Genomic DNA, 20368 nt, shown 5'->3' with positions numbered 1-20368 from the left:
ATTAAAATTAGTACTGAAGCAAAATAATTTGTCTTTTACATATTTTGCTCATTTCGGCTCACATAGCTATAGAAAAGATGTCATTAAGCTGGAAAAGGTTCAGGATAGATTTATGAGGAATTTACTAGGACCGATGGGCTTGAGGTACAGCACAAAAGGCTGCATATGTTTAATTTTTCCCCCTGCAGCACCTGTGGCTGAGAGGTGACCTCATAGAGGTGTTTAATATCACGAGGGGCTTAGATAAAGTGGACTGCCAAAGTCTGTTCTCAGGAAATCTAAACCCTGAGGGTTTAGAGGTTGTGAGAGTGGAAAGACTGAAAAGACCCCAGCACATCCTTGGGTGCATTGGTTGTTAACATAAATAGCATATTTTCACTGTATTTTTTCCAAAGCACATGTGATTAATAAATCTGAATCTCCATCAGTGAGTGGTGGGTATTTATTTATTTGTTATTTATTGAGATACAGTGCAGAATAGGCTTTTCCAGCCCTTTGAGCTAGCCATCCAGCAATTTAATCTGAGCCCAATCATGGGACAATTTACAACAACCAATTAACCTACCAGCTGGTACAACTTTGTACTGCAGGAGGAAACCACAGCACTCGGAGGAAACCCACATGATCACACAAACCCCTTACAGGCAGTGATGGGAATTGAACCCGGGTTGCCAGTACTGTGCTGATGGTATATGGAGCAAGGTGGCAGAGGAAGCTATAGGCTTGGATACAATTACAATATTTGTAAGGTAGCTGTTCAGGTACATTGATAGTAAAGATTTCGATGGATACAGGCCAAACCCAGACAAAAGGGACCAACTCAGAATGAAATTTTGGTTATCATAGACAAGTTGGACAGAAGGGCCTGTTTCAATGCTGTATAACTCGATGGCTGTGTGAAAAAGGACACTGAGATAGTTGCTCAAACATCAAGGTTAACAAAGGACATTGCAATCACTAGAGACGATAGGTTGGGTAAGAGCACATTTGCACTCAGAGGGCATTTTAGGCAGATTCACCTGATGGTAGCCAGAGAGCAACAGAAAAGCAAGAGAAAATATTCAGGAAATGCAGAAAACCATGGGCCATTTCAGGGCTCGCCCTGCCATCCAGCAACATCACTGCTGAACTTTACTCACTACTTTCCTGCCTCATCCACTACCCAAATCCTTCACTTCCTTTCGAGCAAAAAATCTACTGAACTCAACACGGAATCACTGAGCACTCACAACCTCCCAGGGCAAAAAAATACTGCAAAGATTCAAATTACGTTGGATTACACCAATGAAAAACTGATGGAACTGCTGTTTGTTTTATGAGTGAAATTACTGTTTTCATCCATTCTTTTAGTAACCTGAAAGTCTGAAGTCATCTGAACTGACCCACAGGCTCCCTGTCACAATTACAACTTAGAGCAGTGCATTTCCTTTGGTGAATGGAATTCTATGACATTTTCATTTTTTACACAAAATCAATATAAGTGATCTTCTACAAACATTATATTGTGGTTACAAATTCTCCAAGTAGTATTGACCATTGAATAAAGCATAAATGGATTCAAATTTGAGCCTCTATAAATTCCAGACATTGGCTGATCTTGTAGCATCGGTAGAGGGACAGAAATGGTCAGCGTTTTGGTTTGAGACCTTGCAGCAGGAGCATTGATTGGGGGGGGGGGGGGGAGGGTGTGGTTGCTAGTATAAAGAATTAGAGGAGGAGGGGTGAGGCACATGAATCCATCTGCCCATCATCCCTCACTCCATCTATCACCTTTCAGCCCCAGCTTCACCTTTCACTCCCACCCTTTTTTGTTGGCTACACTCCCCCGCACCCAGGTTCTGACACACGGTCTCAATCCTAATCGTTGAATCCTTTCCCTCCACAGATGCTGAGTTCCTCCGAGCATTTTGTGTGCCTGCATTGACTGAACACGGTCTTAGATGGGTTTGTGGATCAGCAAGAGCAAACTTAATGTGGGAATCTGTGCTAGTAATTTAGAGTTGTGTACCTAATGTATGCCTCTGTGGACATCAGAGGCAAACACCACCTGACTCAGGTGTGTACCCTTTTTTTCGCATCAAGTATCCTGGTGACAGCTACGTATACAGCTCAACAAGGAATGAGCGGAAATATCTAATGAATAGGAGGGAGCCAGTTCCCACACAAACAACAAGTATATAGAGCATTTTGAACAAATTAATACATCCAAAAGTGCTTCACATGAGCATTACGAGGCAAAGCCTAACATGATGTCTCATTAGGAGTGAACTGCAGAAGACTAAAGGGATGGTTAAAGGAGTAACTTTTAAGGAGCCTCTTAACCAAGGGATGAAACAGAGAGGCATTGACAAAATTTAGAAATCTTGGTAAAATGGCAAGTTGGTTTATTGTGTCAGGGTACAGTGAAAAATCTGGCTTGTACAACGTTACATACAGATCGGTTCAGTGCACTGAGATAGTACAAAATAAAAGAATAACAGTATGCAGAATAAAGTGTTCCAGTCACAGTACAAGTAGCCAAGATGCAAGGGCATAACAGGGTAGATCGTGAGGTCAAGAGTCCATCTTGTTGCACTAGGGGACCATTCCATGGTCTTATAATGGCGGGAAGTAGCAGGTGAGCTTGGTGATAAGTGCTTATGGACCTTGATATCTTCTAACTGATGACAAGTGGACAAAGACAGAACGTCTACGGTAGGGGGAGTCTTTAATTATGCTGGTTGCTTTACTGAGACTGCAAGAAGTCCATGGAGATGAGGCTGGTTTCTGTGATCTCTGAGCTGCAGTAATCTGGTCACAGGCAGATTAGCTGCCATACTAAGCTGCTGTGCATCTGGATAGGGTACTCTCAATGGTGCACTGATAAATACTAGGTGAGGGTCAAAGGAGACATGCCAAATTTCTTTAGCCTCTTGAGGAGATGAGATGGAGGCACTGGTGAGTTTTCTTGGCCGTGGAGTCAACGTGGCTGGTAAATGAAGCTCATTTTGGCCAATGAAGCAATTGTGATTAAATTCAGGTACAAGCAAATGACCAGAATCAAAGGAGAAAAGCGCTATGAGAAGGCCATTAATGGATCAGATACTCTGCAGGCATTTTAGAATTGAGATATTGCTTAACTGAGTGCCACTGTAAACCAGGAAAATAAGCACTGGCACATCAGACTGAACACATGGGACATGGGGTGAACCATCTTGGATAGCCACAAGTTTATGCAGGGTGGGAGAGAGAAGAGGGTCTAAGCAAGGAGTGGACATTTTAGGCAGATGAAGCATTTGTGCTGGGATGCCATTGTAAATATAATGGCTCTATGAAGATGCAATGTGGGGAAATGGTCGGGTATACTCTACCTTAACAACCTGAAGCAGTAAGGGCAGAATGCAGTAAATCATAATGTACTGGGACCCTGTTGCTTGGGGTAGTAGTAATCAGTGTCACATAGAGAAGATAATTCAGGGCTTTCACACTCAAAGTCTAAAATTAGATAATAATGCACGAGTGTGAATGTTGCTTCAAATCTGACAGACCTGCTGGGTTAAAACGCTAAAAGGAGAGATTTAATCAACTTCAGTGAAGCTTCCAATCACATTTCTCTGCCATTCTTTGTAAAGTCTTTCAGTTATTCACACACCTAGGCAGGACTGAATTTGAAGAGACTGGTACGAGTTGAAGACAAAAGAATCCCAGTGCTAGCTTCTCAGGAAATAACCTTTTCTAAAGGTCATGGTGACAATAGAGATGATTTTTAGCATTTTGACAAAATTGTTCAAACTTTCTTTCTTTGAATTGGCTCAGAATAACCTGTAAACCTTCACAGTTTTCATTTCTTTTTGTTTTATTTCTTGCTTAAGTTACTTGATCAATGTTAAATTTCTGCCTTAAAATAGAATTATGAAAACCACTGGGACTCTGGAAACAAATACTGCAAAAGTGAGGGAAAAAGACAGCAGAGTCTTGATATACCTTGACTTACAAGTGGAGGAATGGTTAAGAATCTGAAGTGCCAAGACTTTGGTACTCGGGGTTTTCAACTTCAGGGCCATTCCCCATTGACCTCCAACCCTGTTGGAATACCTTGGTTTACTTCAGGTACAGCTCACGGCACCTTGTCTCCCAAAATTATCCTTCACCAATACTCTGCCTTTGATTAGACTCTACATTCTGGCTTCTGTTCAACACTGGAGCACAGAGCATGACTTCAAACTGAACAGTTGCCTTGATTTGGCTTGTCCAGAAAATGTGTCAGCCTATTTCAATCTCTGGAATAACGAAAAGAAATCTTTTATAGTTTTAAAGTTGATTTGCTACTAATTTTGATCTGATCTCCTGACTTATTTTCTAAACTTTGCCTTAGCGTGGGTCTTCTGTGCATGGGTGAACATTTTTAATTACCATGGTTGAGATCAGCTGCCAGATGTGTTTATCTCCTGACTTCAATACAATTACACCTGGCAATCAATGCTCTTGTACATGCTTCTTGTTGGTGTCCAGAAAAATATTTACCAAACAGAGAGTCATAGTGAATTACTTATTTGTGGCTGTGATGATTTTTCCATCGAAATAAGAAGCAGATTAAATATCACACACCTGAATACAATGCACTCCCCATGCCCAGTGACACCTGTGTGTGAATGAGGAACAGGCCTCCCCATTATAATGCCATGGTCAGCCTTGCAACACAAGACAGCATAAATAAAACAAAGGCTTACCTATTGTGCAGTGTTCACCATTCCAGCCCTGATTGCATTCACACTTGCCATCCTTGCAGGTTCCGTGCTCCAAGCAGCGAGGATGGCATGCTCTCTGGTCACACGCAGCCCCCGTCCAACCTTCCTCGCAGCGACAAGCTCCCGCGAGGCACACGCCGTGTGCTCCACACACCACGGGACAGATTTCTGTAGAACACACAGTCAGTCAGTGCTTGTTCGGATTTCGGTGCTGTACAAGTAATTCCTTTGTCAACACGATGATGAGAGCACTTCCCAAAAGTGGGCTTTCAATAATCTACCATTCAAGCAAAATGGAATGTCAATCTGCAGAGATAAACAAAAATTCTACATGCCATGTTCATCTGTCAAAAGCACCCTTTTATTTCACTGTAAAAATGTGGCTGTTTCAAAATGAGAATCTCAAAGAAAGTAGCAAAGCTGCTGGAGGAGCTCAGTTGGTCAAATAGCTTGTGTGGAGGCATTGCAATACTACCATTCCACCTCTGCCACAGATGATGCTTGACCCATTCAGGTCCTTCAGCGGTTTGTTTTTCTTGCTCCAGATTCCAGCGTGTGTGGACTCTTGTTATAAAAAAAAGAGCAGGAATAGGCCACTCAGCCCCTCAAGTATGATTTTCCATTCAATTTGATGATGGCTAATCTGCCCAGGTTTCATCTCTTCTGTATCAGTTCCCTTTTAGCATTTGTTTCCTTGATCTTTCGAAAAGTCCTGACAATAGTGTTACAGGGAGCATAAAGGGAATGTAATAGCTACAGTTGATAGAAATTTGGGATTGCTCTTCAGAAGATGTTGTCAAGCAGACTGAAATGGGAGATGCCAGTGTCTACAAACCAGCATCATTTCAGAAAGAAGTCTTTGGGAGTATTTCAGTCATCTGGTTTTCACAGAATGATGGGTCCACTGAATGTGACCAAGGTGTAGTAGAAAGGTCTTCTACCCGGCACGAGATTTTAAACTAGAGTTGAGAATTAATGTAGAAGAAATTGGTGAGGACTGAGTTGGAGCACAGTGTGATTTGATGGAAGTACACAATATTGGCGTACATGCAAGCAGACATTTTCCTCTGCGGTTGGGTGAGATTATCATAAGTTAACGGTGAAAGGTGAAATGTTTAAGAGGGACATCTTCACTGAGAGGCTGCTGAGAGTGCAGTGCTGCCAGCCGAAGTGGTGCATGCAAGTTTGATTTCAATATTTAAGAGTAGTTTAGATAAGTACATGGATGGGAGGGATATGGAGGGCTTTGGCCCAGGTGCAGATTGACAAGACTTTGCAGAATAATAGTTCAGCATGGACTAAATATAGAAACTCACAGTACAATACAGGCCCTTCGGCCCACAAAGCTGTGCTGAACATGTCCTTACCCTAGAACGACCTGGGCTTGCCCATAGCCCTCTAGTTTTCTAAGCTCCATCTACCTATCCAGGAGTTTCTTAAAAGACCCTATCGTTTCTGCCTCTACCGCCGCCGCTGGCTGCCCATTCCACGCACTCACCACTCTCTGTGTAAAGAACCTAACCCTGACATCTCCTCTGTACCTACTCCCCAGCACCTTAAAACTGTGCCCTCTCGTGCTAGCCATTTCAGCCCTGGGAAAAAGCCTCCAGCTGTCCAGACGATCATTAACTTGTACACCTCTATCAGGTCACCTCTCATCCTGCATCGCTTCAAGGAGAAAAGGCCGAGTTCACTCAACCTTTTCTCATAAGGCATGCTCCCCAATCCAGGCAACATCCTTGTAAATCTCCTCTGCACCCTTTCTATGGTTTCCACGTCCTTCCTGTACTGAGGTGACTAGATGGGCCAAAGGGCCTATCTCTGTGCTGTAATGCCCTAACTCTATGGTGCCCTGCAAAGTAACCAATGGAAATTTCCTTAGTTTGCCATATAACCAGCAGGTTGGATAAACTAGTTTGTAATATGTAGCAGTCAGGGATGATAATAGAGTGATTATATAAAAAGAAAGAACACTTGGAAAAAAAACCCTGTCTCACTCTCTTATCACTGAAAACTACCATCAGAAAAATCTAGCCAGCAGTTTAGGGATTAGTCACAGCTTCATCAGCTGCTGTCTGCAGCACTGAGGGAACATGCTATCTGATTATGCTCTTTCCAAGGATCCCTTTATATAAATATAAAATACAGTGTATATATATATATATATATGTCCCTTTCTTCCGAATGAAGTTTGCAATTAAAGAACCTTGGACAGGCTGATTAACCTCAGTACTTCAAAATATTAACTCAGCTTTGCGAACAAAAGTTTTTTCCCTATATAACCTGAGCCTTGTTTCTCCTGTGAATCAATCTAATCAATTTTTCATTAGCACCAAGGTGTTTATCAGCCTTTAACACACCACCTTGAAGCACAGTTGTGTCAATCTTCACTACAAACTTATTAATTTAAGTTCAATTAATTGAAGAGAAATTGTGCAGCTAATTAATAGCCATTCTTCTGAGCAAAGATCAAATAATGTTTTGGCAGACTCAAATTCACTGTGGAATGCTGGACTCCAAGCTGAGCTCCTGTTGGAGCTGGTCTGTACCGAACTAGAAGACTCAAATAGACACTCATTGGCTGAAATTCATAGAGCCCAATGAGAAATCTAACACCAAACTCACTCCTTTAATGCAAGACAATTGTCTTCCCAGCCAAATAACTCTCTATCAACCCTTAAAATAGGAATGAAGATAACTGATCGTTCAATTGCTTCAGGATAAGATATCCATTAACTTGTTCCTGTCACTGCTTTCCTCTCATTCTAAAGGAGCCTCATAATGAAGATGTTATTGGTGAAATGCCTGTCAATTAGTCAAGACTCCACAATTGTTTGCATCTAACAGTAGCTACATGCACTTATCCTCCTATTTTATAACCTTATTGTTGCATTAGTACTGAATATTGAGCTCAGTGACTGTTTCATTTCCCTCCTGATCAGCAAAATGTTTCCACTGATTCCAACCTTAGGATTCAGCCAATTTGGAGCCCTCGCGAGTGGCCATTCAGCCCATCAGGCTTATTATATCATTCAGGCTTTGCTTAGTTTTCATCTCAGTTGACTCAAGAACTGGTAGAAATGGATTGTCACAAACAGGTTGGGTCAAAGTACCTCTTTCTGTGCAGTATGACTCTGTGATCTTTGCAAATTATCAATGATCAATATTACTCATTCCTTAATGACCTTTTATCTGCCTCAGACACCACCCCGACAAAGAACAGATCACAGTATACATAATGGCCCTTTAAGGACGGAAGGGTTAGACTGATCTCAGAGGAAGTTAAAATGTTGGCAATACATTGTGCTGAAGGTCCTGTACTGTGATGTAGTGGGAGGGGGGGGGGAGAGAGAAGAGAGACAGAGGAGGAGGAAGGGGGGGGGAAAGAGAGAGGGGGGAGAGGGGGGGGAGAGGGGGGAGAGAGGGGGGGAGAGAGGGGGGGAGAGAGGGGGGGAGAGGGGGGGAGAGAGGGGGGGGAGAGGGGGGAGAGGGGGAGAGGGGGGAGAGGGGGGGAGAGGGGGGGAGAGGGGGGGAGAGGGGGGGAGAGAGGGGGGGAGAGGGGGGGAGAGAGGGGGGGAGAGGGGGGGAGAGGGGGGGGAGAGGGGGGGAGAGGGGGGGAGAGGGGGGGAGAGGGGGGGAGAGAGGGGGGGAGGGGGGGGAGAGAGGGGGAGAGAGGGGGAGAGGGGGGGAGAGGGGGGGGAGAGGGGGGGAGAGAGGGGGAGAGAGGGGGGGAGAGGGGGGGAGAGGGGGGGAGAGAGGGGGGGAGAGGGGGGGAGAGAGGGGGGAGAGGGGGGGAGAGAGGGGGGAGAGGGGGGGAGAGAGGGGGGAGAGAGGGGGGGAGAGAGGGGGGGAGAGAGGGGGGGAGAGAGGGAGAGGGAGAGCAGCAAGCATGACTACAAAGCTCCCTGTTGCACTTAGGTGATGTTGAATTATATAGCGTGTGGAATAATGGCTACCGCTGTCATTGACATGGCACTCAACAGCTGAATTGGGCTTCTAATACTTTAAACCTGAGAACTGCTGAGAGGCCAGAGTGAGGGCATTTTGAAGTTCCATGCCAATGAGTGTACTGGAGGAGGACTTGAATGCTCAACTCTTTGTCACAGAGGCGAGAGTTGGAAAACCAACATAGCTCAACATCTTTAAGATCCGTCTCAAAAGAAAGTTTGAAGATATTGAACCAATAAAGTGTTTTAAAGAAATATTTCAAATCTAGGCACCACCGGCAAGGAAACCTCTGTTGCCCTTGAACTGAGTGGTGTGCTAATTGAAACAGAAAATCCTTAAAGGGTTCAAGTTATGAAACACCTACCACCCAGGACCTGATTCTGATTTTATGTAGAAGGTACTGATAGTCTCAAAATAAGGGGTAAACCCTACCTGAACCATGCTACTCCTACGTTGGCACCAGAATGTGCGGCAATACTTGCGGGCTGCCCCCAGCACACACTCAGGTGTGTTGGTTGTTGATGCAAACAATGCATTTCACTGAACATTTTGATTTACACATGACGAATAAACTTGAATCTTGATCTTGAACCTCTTTTCACTACTTATTTATTTACTATTTAATTTGAACTTGTAGTGATTTGTTATGCCTGCTGCCACAAAACTACAAATTTCAATTCTTACTGTCAATAACAATAAACCTAACTGTCATTCTGAACCGATAAGAAGTATCTTCATTCTGATGGAGTATGTTGGAACTCTCCAGCCTGGAATGCTGTGCAGGCTCAGTTGAGGACTGCATTCAAATCCAGGATAAGTGGATATTAAAGGAATCAGAGAAAATGGAGATAACGCTAGAAAAGCCATTAAGATGGATCAGCCATGACCTTGTTGAATAGCAATGAGTTTCCAGTTGCCAGATAGCCTGATTATACTCCACATGTTCTTGCTTCAAAATCAAGCTTATTGACACATTTGCTGCCACTCATTTTCTTTTTTTGTTTAGAGATACACCACAGCGACAGGCCCTTCTGGCCCAATTACACACGTGACCAACTTCCCTACTAGCCCATTTATCTTTTAGAGTGTGGGAGGAAACCCATGCGAGCACTGGAAGAACAAACTTCTTACAGAGAGCGGCGGAAATCGCTGACACTGTCACCACTACACTACCATGCAGACCAAACTTACAGAACAGAACAGGTAAAGGTAGTAGATTTATTGTTCCAAATTGGTGTTTTTTTTTGTCATTGACTACATTTTTAAAATCCAGATTATCAATCTCAATTTAACTGCCACGGTTGCCATTGTGGGATTTGAACTCAGTTTTCTGAATTACTAGTCTGGTAATTTTATCCATTGTACCATCACGCTGTTGTCTGCTCTTGCTTTGTCATCATCCACTGGAACTCAAAGAAGGAAAGAAAGCTTCTTTGATGTAGAATTAAGAATAGCAGAAGAATACTTATCCATAATGTAACTTTGATAGGTTCTGTTGCACACAAAGACATGGAAACACTGATCATAAACTTTGTACGTTTAAAGAAACCTCAAAGTTTAAAGTTAATTTATTATCAAAGTACATATAAGTCACCATATACAACCCTGAGATTTTAGTTGCTTGCAGGCATTCACGGAATATATATATATGTGGCTAAGACTCTTGCACAATCCTTTACAATTTTGGACCTTCACCGTAATGTACTGGTTAGAGCAATCAGAATTGGATTCCTGTGAGTTTGCACATACAGCGCTTATAAAAAGTATTCACTCCCCCCCCCCCCCCGGAATGTTCAGGCTTTATTGCTTTGCAGCATTGAATCACAGCGGATTTAATTTTGCTTTTCTTGACTCTGAACAACAGAAAAATAATCTTACATATCAAAGTGAAAATAGATCTCTACAAAGTGATCTAAATTAATTACAAATATAAAACACAAAATAATTGATTTCATAAGTATTCACCCCCTTCAAGTCAGTATTTAGTAGATAGAACATAGAGACATAGAAAATCTACAGCACAATACAGTCCCTTCAGCTTACAAAGCTGTGGCAAACACGTCCTTAACTTAGAAATTACCTAGGGTTACCCATAGCCTTCTACTTTTCTGAGCTCCATGTACCTGTCCAGGGGTCTCTTAAAAGACCCCATCATGTCCGCCTCCACCACTGTCGCCGGCAACACATTCCATGCACTCACCACTCTCTGTGTAAAAAACTTATCCCTGACATCTCCTCTGTACATACTTCCAAGCACCTTAAAACTGTGCCCTCTTGTGCTAGACATTCCAGCCCTGGGGAAAAAACCTCTGACTATCTACACGATGAATTTTGTTTTTTCCACTACAGCAGAACAGTCCTGCTTCAGTGTTGAAATCCTGTAACTCCCTCTCTCAGCGAGAATCTCTCAGCCACAGATTATAGCAATTTAAGATGGAGATCTACTTGGACTTCTTTGGAAACTTTACAAGTGGGCACAGTCATCCAGATAACAGCAGGGTGAGATTAGAAGTGGGCACAGTCGTCCAATCAACAGTGGGGAGAGAGAATTGGACTCAAAACTTATGGTGACCAATTAACCCAAATTTTGTCTTTTCTTCAGGAGAGCCTTTAGGAGGTCCCAGATAAAGTTCTCGATACAGTGTACCTTTGGCAGCAATTACAGCCTTGAGTCTGTGTGGATGGGTCTCTATCAGCTTTGCACATCTGGATACTGCAAATTTTCCCCATTCTTCTTTACAAAACTGCTCAATCTCTGTCAGATTGCATGGGGATCGTGAGTGAACGGCCCTTTTCAAGTCCAGGCACAAATTCTCAATTGGATTGAGGTCTGGACTCTGACTTAGCCACTCGAGGACATTAACTTTGTTGTTTTTATGCCATTTGTGTGTAGCACTGACTTCATGCTTGGGACCATTGCCTTGCTGGAAAGCAAGTCTTCTCCCCAGTCACAGTTCTCTTGCAGACTACATCAGGTTTTCCTCCAGGATTTCTCTCAAACTTGCTGCATTCATTTCCCCCTCTACATTCACAAGCCTTCCAGGGCCTGCTGCAGGGAAGCATCTCCACAGCATGATGCAGCCACCACCGTGCTTCACGGTAGGGATGGTGTGTTTTTGATGATGTGCAGAGACATCATCTGCACATGATGTCTCTGCGCATCATGTGCCAAACATAGTGATCAGTCTGAAGGCCAGGAAGCTCAATTTTGGTTTCATCAGACCTTAGAACCTACTTCCAGCTGACTTCAGAGTCTCTACATGCCTTTTGGCAAGCTCCAGTCAAGATTTCCTATGAATTTTTTTTCAATAGAGGCTTTCTCTTTGCCACTCTCCCATAAACCTGTGACTGGTGAAGCACCTGGGCAACAGTTGTTATATGCACAGACTCTCCTATCTCAGCCACTGAAGCTTGTAACTCCTCCATCCAGGGCTGTCATAGGTTTCTTAGTGGCCTCCCTCACTAGTCCCCTTCTTGCATGGTCACCCAGTTTTTGAGGATGGCCTGCTCTTGGGAGATTTACAGCTGTGCCATTTTCTTTCCATTTCTTGATGATTGACTTAACTGTACTCCAAGGGATATTCAGTGACTTGGAAATTTTCTTGTATCCATCTCCTGACTTGTGCTTTTTAATAATCTTTTTAGGGTTGCTTGAAGTGTGTTTTTTTTTTGTCTGCAAAATGTAGTTTTTGCCAGGATACTGACTCACCAGCAGTTGGACCTTCCAGATGCAGGTGTATTTTTACTACAATCAATTGAAACACTTTGACTGCACACAGGTCTCCAAAAACAGATATTCATTTAACTAGTTATGTGACTTCTAAAACCAATTGACTGCACCAGTGTTGATTTGGTGTGTCATATCAAAGGGGGTGGGGTGAATACTTACGCAATCAATTATTTTGTTTTATATTTGTAATTTAATTTAAATCACTTTGCAGAGATCTGTTTTCACCTTGATGCAAAAGAGTCTTTTTCTGTTGATCAGTGTCAAAAAGCCAAATGAAATACACTGTGATTCAATGTTGTAAAACAATAAAACATAACTTCCAAGAGGGGGAAGGGTGAATATGTTGTATAGGCACTGTATATGTACTTTGATAACACAATGTATTTTGAACTTTGAACATGAGATGAAGAGTCCTTGAAAGTGAGTCCATAGATTGTAGGAAGAGTTCAGTATGGAGTGGGTGAAGTTACTTATCTCATCTGATTTAAGAGACATATGGTTGGTGGGTAATAACTGTTACTGAATATGAAGGTGTGGGTCCTGAAGCTCCAGTACCTCTTCCATAGTCTCCTTGCTAGGTTTACTTGCTTATGAGCTAAACATCTATACCCATAACAGTAGTCAGTGTGTAGTAGTAATATCAATACATAGTCAAGAAAACTAGTGCCTTTATACAAAATGGACATAGTTTCTGTTTAAAGAATGAAGCAGAGTTCAGAGTAGGACCTACCCTTATAGTTATCGTAATATATGAAACATGCAAGCAAACCACAGGAGGGTATTCAACCCTACTAGGAACTCTACCCAAATCAAGTCCATTCTCATCTCCCTCCACCCGTTCTCCAGCCTTCTCCCTATAACCTTTGAGACCATTACTAATCAAGAAACAATCAACCTTTACTTTAAACATACACAGTGACTTGACCTCCACTGCTGTCCGTGGCAATGAATTCCACGGATTCACCACCATCTGGTTGAAGGAATTCCTCATTTCTTTTCGACAGGGACATCTTTGTTTTCTGAGGCTAAACCCTCTGGTCCCAGATTTCATGGTTTAGGAATGATTTGCAAGGCATATCAACTCACCCAATGAGCAGTCTGTGCCGGTCCAATTTGGATCACAAGTACAGGAATCACTCTCTTGAAGGTAGGTCCCATGGCCGGAGCACTGATCAGGGCACATGGTCTTTGGTTTCTCACAGTTTGCACCACCCCACCCTGGACTGCAGTGGCATTCTCCATGGATACAAATTCCATGGTTTGAACAGGTCGGGTCAAAACAGTCAGCTGGAAGAGAAGAAAGAAATCATCTTTTGGCCTAAGAAATGAGAAACAGCAGGCACTGACAAGACCTGTGCTTCTAATTCACTTCAATATACTTTAGATGATGAGATCTAATTTAACAATTTGACTCCATAAAATTTTACACTTGTAGGGTCAATGACCTTAAAATTTAATCTCTTCAGAACTAATTGCATTGCTGTGTGAACAAAGATCAATAAAATCAATATTTCTGAGGTAGGGAAATTGGATTTTGCACTTGAAAAATGAAACGATCTTTCACAACATCCTCCTCAATAGCATGATTATGACAGAAGGACAAAAAAAAAAAGACAGCATTTGTCATCATAATCTATCAGAATCTGCTACCTTCCCAGCTCTTCCTCCTTGCTGAATGACTACAGGTCACGATAGGAGAGTGTCAATATATCTGACTGGAGCAAATCTTCACTGCAAGGTGGAAAAACACTGATGTCCACTCAGTGCTTCATCACCTCAAAATGAAGGACATTACTCAGAGACGGCCAACAATCTCCAGTGTCTGGATTCACTTCCAGACGAGTTCAGCAAACTTCTGTCACTGGCAGAACCTGTGTTCTGAAATGTGTATATGAGAATGGATAACTCCAGAATATGACTATACAGCTCAGGCCAAAGGAAGATGTGAACAACATCATTTATTTGAATCAAATACTTACTTAGTTACAGCGCCAGTAGAGAGATGTTGGAGACGGTGTGCTCTACTAAGACAGCATGGTACAGCATCCAGGCTAGGGTCAGTGCTAACCCACCCCACCCCAGAAGACACGCTTTGTTGCTGTCGTCTGTCAGATTTTGGCGGTGTTAGATGAGTTATGACTCTTTTATTGAGTGGCTGGATCTTCTTATCTTATACGTTCTATGTGTGCTTTGTGTGACTGTTGGTACTGTGTTTTGTACCTTAACGCCGGAATAATGCTGTCTCGTTTGGCTGTATTCATGAGTATTCACATATGGTTGCCTCTTTTACCTTTGACCTTGCCATCCAGATACTGGGAGGGACTGTGGCATTGCGGGCATTGGCGCAGAGCTCTACTGACCCTGGTTCAATTGCGATCTCGAGTGCCACTGATGTGGAGTTTGACCAGTGGTGCTCCAGCTTCTACCACATCCTGAAGACGTGGTGGTTGTTGGATTGATTGACTACTGAAAGTGCAGGTGGATGGGCAAGAGAATTGGGGGGGTGGGGGGGGGGTTAGGAGTGGTGGTAAATTGATGGGCATATGAGAGAGAATAGGTGAAATAAGTGAGGTAATGGGATAGGCTCAAAGTCAGCATGAGCTCAATGGGTCAAATCTCTTCCTTGTACAAAGTATGAAAACATGAAAATAGGAGATATATCCAAATCCCCAAATGAAATCACTGAACTTTTGTTAGGAAATTGAAAACCTAGTCATGCATCTATTTAGTTTTACCAATTTCTACTCACTTAACTCACTCATGAGTCACACTCTCTCATGTTTTGATGCATTAAAACACAAATAATACCTTACTTCATACTGTTTATCCTCACGTGCCTGTGTATCTTCAAGGATGCATGGATTTCACTCAAATCAGGAGAACCTGGCTGTTGCAGAGTCGTGTTTCTTTGGCCCCCATACTCAAATAACTTGTCTCTTACAGCTAATTCTCATTACCAGTCAGACTAACACCTCTGACATTGCACTCTCAGTTTCTGTCCCCCATCCCAGAGTAGGTTCTCAGCACCCACTCCCTTCTCGGTAGTATCCTTCATTTGATTTTATATGTCCTTACATCAATGGGGTCCATTCAGCCCACTGAGCCAATGCCAACCCTCAGAGAATGGATTATCCAAGAATCTGTCATCTCTGACCCATAGCTCAGGGCAAAAGCTTCTGCGCACCACTTACTTTAAGCAAAGCTTCAAAGTGGTTCATCTCTCAGAACACTCCCACCAATCGCATTCTCCCACAGATTCCCCTAAAATCGACTCACTTATGGTTCTTCTGCTTCCCACTTACACTGCAGCCAATGAAGCATCAATTCTTTGGAATGTGGGAGGAAAACAGAGCACAAGGAAGAACTTAACGTGAGGTGTATTCCTTCAAGAGAAAGCAGCTAATTTCCGCACCTTCCAGGCCAAGTGCAGTCAACTGATTCAGATTTCAACAGATAAACAGAGCATGGCACTGAAGCTAACATTGTTAGTTTTAGCATGGTGTTGCACAGGCAATTCTAACAATTCCATACTCTGAAGCTAACAATTGGAAGTACTTGTGCAGTTTCACAAACTGAATTAGAGTAACCCAGATTGCTGTATGAATCCCCCTCATATATACCCAGGTCTGTGACTGCATTGAAAAGATTAATAAGTCTCATTCACTTTATAGGTAACAATGGATTTACTGTCAACTGCCAACTTTTCCGATTGACATTCCCACTCACACTACCTTCTCCATTGAACAGTCTGCATGTCCGTCATTGCCAACAAGCTGCAGAGTGGTTTCCAACCACTTCCAGCCGGAAGCTGTGGCGGGAATCTGGGAATGAGGACAGCAACCGCCCATTCTAACCAGTTCTGCAAGCAATCCATCTGAATTTTCATTTTGCTCAAAAGGTTAATTGTTCTTTTTAATGCTGTACATTAACAATGCTGCTGCCAAAAGATATGCAGAGACATGCACGTAGAGATCACCAGATGGTTTGCTTTGAACTAATCAAATTGACAAGCAGCAAAGATAAAAAAAAAAGAGATGGCATTTACTGACTGACACTTAATTTTAAACACGCTTCAATCTCAATCTCAAGGTCCTGGTCCCTTACATATTAAATTTCTATGAGAAACCTAATCGATCTATCTTTTTTCTGATAATTGAGCCAATTTATGGTTGCCAGATTTAGAAAAAGGGATGTTTTTATCAGTGGCCTGCAGAAATAATAACTAACTTTCCACCTCACGCCCAATGTTCACTGTATCTTCCACAGTGGCAATTTCCCTGTAATCAACTATCGCTCCAGCTTGTTGATAAATAACTTGCAATGTTCACTTGCTTTAATCACTTTTGGATGGCTGCTCAAAGGGTGCAAAACAACCTGCTGAACCAGGAGCTGTAGATTCACAGAAACAGACAACACAGAGTAAATAGCTATCTAAAGAAATATAGGGTATGCAGACCAGAATTTAACAGGCACCCTAGGGCAATTACACATCAGCAATCCTGATGCTCAGAAAACAATTAAAAAAGCACTCAAGCTTTTCTATTTTTAGGACATTTGATGTCCCTGATTGCCTTTCTGCTTTGTAATCATATTTTACTATCCATTAATCTTCGAATAATAGCTGTCCCAATACTTCACACATTTGAGCAAATGGGTTAAGTAAGTGAACAGTGAGGAATGCAAAAACACATTGTTTTGGAGTAGATTAAAGATGAACTTTATTTGTCATGTGTACATCGAAACACAGTGAAATGCATCATTTGCAAAAAATTAGTGAGGGCTGTGCTGGTTTATGTTGCCAAGCTTCCGACACCAACATCGGATGCTCACCACTCACACATCATAACCGTATGTCTTTGGGATACAGGCGGAAAGCCGCGCACCTGCTGGAAACTCAAGTGGTCAAAGGGAGAAGGTACAAACTCCTTACCCATAGCCGCAGGAACTGAACCTTGCTGGTACAAGATGGCACTGTAAAGCAGTGTGCTAATTACTTGCTGCTGCACCGTTTCCTGTGTTACTGTGCCACCCCTTGAAAATTCTCCCTTGCTCTAATTCCCAGCTTATAGCGATCTGTAACTAAAGCAGGTTAGTTTCACTAAGCATTGGAAGCTTAGTTCAATTCGTTGTTTTCTGCTTTCACACTAGGGTTTAAGGTCTGCTTCAGTCTACTCTCCCCTGTTCGCAGTTTAATATTTGTAATAAAAGCACATTTACTTCTTTTGTGGGACATACTGTGATGAGTTCAAGCAACACTAGAAGACTGACATGTTCCTCTGGAAGTGAAGTTAGCAGTCTAATTTATGAATGCTTAATCTCAATCTGGGTCGTCGCCTACATGTAAGTAACTGGAAGAAATACGGGGACTTGTGGGAAAGATGAAATAACATTGGCTTGAAACATTAACTCTTCCTCCCTGCACAAAGTTCGATGTTCTTCCTCTCGCTCAACGTCAGTAAAGCTAGAGAATTCATTGGTGACTCTAGGAAGGAGAAGGAGAGAAAACATGCACATTGGCAGATCAGCACGCAGAAGGTTGGCAGCTTTAAATATAACCCATTCCAATTCTGAATGAACATTCCAATCCTGTGGACAATTGTGAAGTAGCCATCCAGGAACTGTACTGAGCGGAGTTCACTCGACCCCTGAGCCTCTTCTACCGCTAAGTTAACTGCCTCAGCCATACCTTGCTCGCACGTTTCTCCTTTGTAGCCCGAGTTGCAAACACAGGAGCCCATGAGGCAGATGCCGTGTGCTCCACATTGAGGGTCAATGCACTGGGTTGAGGGCACGTCGCACTCGGTCCCTTTCCAGCCACTGAAACAAATGCAGCGTCCTTTGGAATACTGCCCATTGCCACTACACAATATTGGGCATGTGGCTGCAAAACAGAATTGATAAAATCTTAGCATTAAAATCTTGTCATTGCAACAAAGAAGTGAAATGGACATACCTTTGAAATGGTACGCTTACAGCAACAAAGATTCAGCCAATGAGTTGGAAAATGATACAACGCACAATGAATATTGAATCCACAATTAACAGTCAGTTCATTTAAAGAGCAGAGGACTGAAATGCCATCAGCTTCTCCCAATATAATCAGGGAAAAGTGCAGTTAGTGGAGGACAGTGACTATAAATTAAGGATCGAGACATAGAAAATCTACAGCACCTAACAGGCCCTTCGGCCCACAATGTTATGCCGACCATGTAACCTACTCCAGCAGCTGCCTGGAATTTCCCTACTGCATAGCCCCTTATTTTTCTAAGCTCCATGTACCTATCTAAGAGCCTCTTAAAAAACCCTGTTGTATCTACCTCTACCACCATCGCTAGCAGTGCATTCCAAGCACCCACGTCTCTCCATGTGAAAAGCTTACCTCTGACATCCCCCCTTGTAATTACTTCCAAGGACCTTAAAACTATTCCACCTCATGTTATCTATTTCAGCGCTGGAGAATGCCTCTGACTATCCACACAATCAATGCCTCTCATCATTTTATACACCTCTATCAGGTCACTTCTGATCCTCCATCACTCCAAGGAGAAGAGGCCAAGTTCACTCAACCAATTCTCATAAAGTATGCTCTCCAATTCAGGCAGCATTCCTGTAAATCTCTTCTGCATCTCTCTATAGAATCCACATCCTTCCTGTAATGAGGTGGCCAGAACTGAACACAGTACTCCAAGTGGGCTCTGACCAGGGTCCTATATAGACGTAACATTACCTCATGGCTTCTGAACTTAGTCCCATGGTTGATGAATGCCAACACACCATATGCCTTCTTAACAACACTGTCAACCTGCGCAGTGGTTCTGAGTGTACTATGGACCACAAGATCGCACTGATCCTCCACACTGCCAAAAGTCTTACCATTAACGTTATATTCTGTCTTCAAATTTGACCTACTGAAATGACTGACTTCACACTTAACTGGGTTGAACTCCACCTGCCACTTCTCAGCCCAGTTCCGCATCCTATTGATGTCCCTCTGTAACCTGTGACAACCCTCCAGACTATCCACAACACCCCTGACTTTTGTGTCATCAGCAAATTTACTAACCCACTCTTCTAATTCTTCATCCAAATCATTTCTAAAAATCACAAAGAGGAGGGGTCCCAGAACAGATCCCGGCAGAACATCACTGGTCATATATGTTGGGAGGGCCTTGCTAGGGCATTTCAGAGAAGAGCAAAGAGCGAAAACAATGGCTGCACAAGAGACTGCAGATGGACCTAATGACCCGAAACACTGACTTTCCATTTTCCTCCATAGATGCTGCCTGACCTGCTGAATTCCTCCAGCATTTTGTAAGTGTTTCCAGAGTCAAAACTCTGGTGCTTCATGAAGGTTAGCCAAATTAATTATGAAATTCTCTGGATGCATAACAAGAAAGAGAGGATAAATGATGGTCCTTGAAGAACGATGCTGCATATTTAACATTAGGAGATATGGAAATGGCAGAGATGCTAAGTGAATATTTTGGATTGGTCCACACAATAGGACCAAAAATATCCTAACAGTAATAGATCAGTAAGGGCCAAATAGAGAGAAATTTAAAACCATCTCCAAAACTTGATAAAATACTAGACAACTGATAACCTGCATTCTAGGATCCTAATGGACTGGAGAAATAATGGGTTCGTTGGTTCTGATCTCATGATAATTTCTAAACTTTGGAGAAGTCCCAGAGGATTTTTAAAATAGGAGATGCAATGTCACTTTTCAGGAAACAAGGAGATAGAAATCAAGAAACTCTAAGTCAGCTGTCCTAACATTTGTAATCGGAAACAATGCTGGAATTCATTGTTAACAAGGTAACAGGAGGACATATAGAAAATCATAAATCAATTAAGCTGCGCCAACTGGGATTTATGAAAGGGGAAAATCATGGTTGACAAACTATGCTTGAGGCCATTGAGGAGGCAATAGAATGGACAAGAGGGAACCAGTAGATATAGT

At 42.7% G+C, this 20368-nt stretch overlaps 1 protein-coding gene across 5 annotated transcripts in view; it reads right to left on the bottom strand.

Annotated features, from left to right (window-relative positions):
• Positions 1-20368, bottom strand: part of tenm3 (teneurin transmembrane protein 3) — a 1636378-nt gene that overhangs the window by 141339 nt on the left and 1474671 nt on the right. For all 5 annotated transcript variants that reach the window (XM_059974311.1, XM_059974313.1, XM_059974312.1 and 2 more), the window contains 3 exons: positions 18092-18286; positions 13492-13692; positions 4710-4895 (listed from right to left, as the gene is read on the bottom strand). In XM_059974311.1, the coding sequence (XP_059830294.1) occupies positions 4710-4895; positions 13492-13692; positions 18092-18286 (582 nt within the window). The remainder of the gene's footprint in view (positions 1-4709; positions 4896-13491; positions 13693-18091; positions 18287-20368) is intronic.

The sequence above is a fragment of the Hypanus sabinus genome, chromosome 7, assembly GCF_030144855.1.
Source record: "Hypanus sabinus isolate sHypSab1 chromosome 7, sHypSab1.hap1, whole genome shotgun sequence".
NCBI lineage: Eukaryota > Metazoa > Chordata > Chondrichthyes > Myliobatiformes > Dasyatidae > Hypanus > Hypanus sabinus.
Note: the sequence above shows the minus strand (reverse complement) of the source record. Positions and strands in the feature narration are given on the sequence as shown.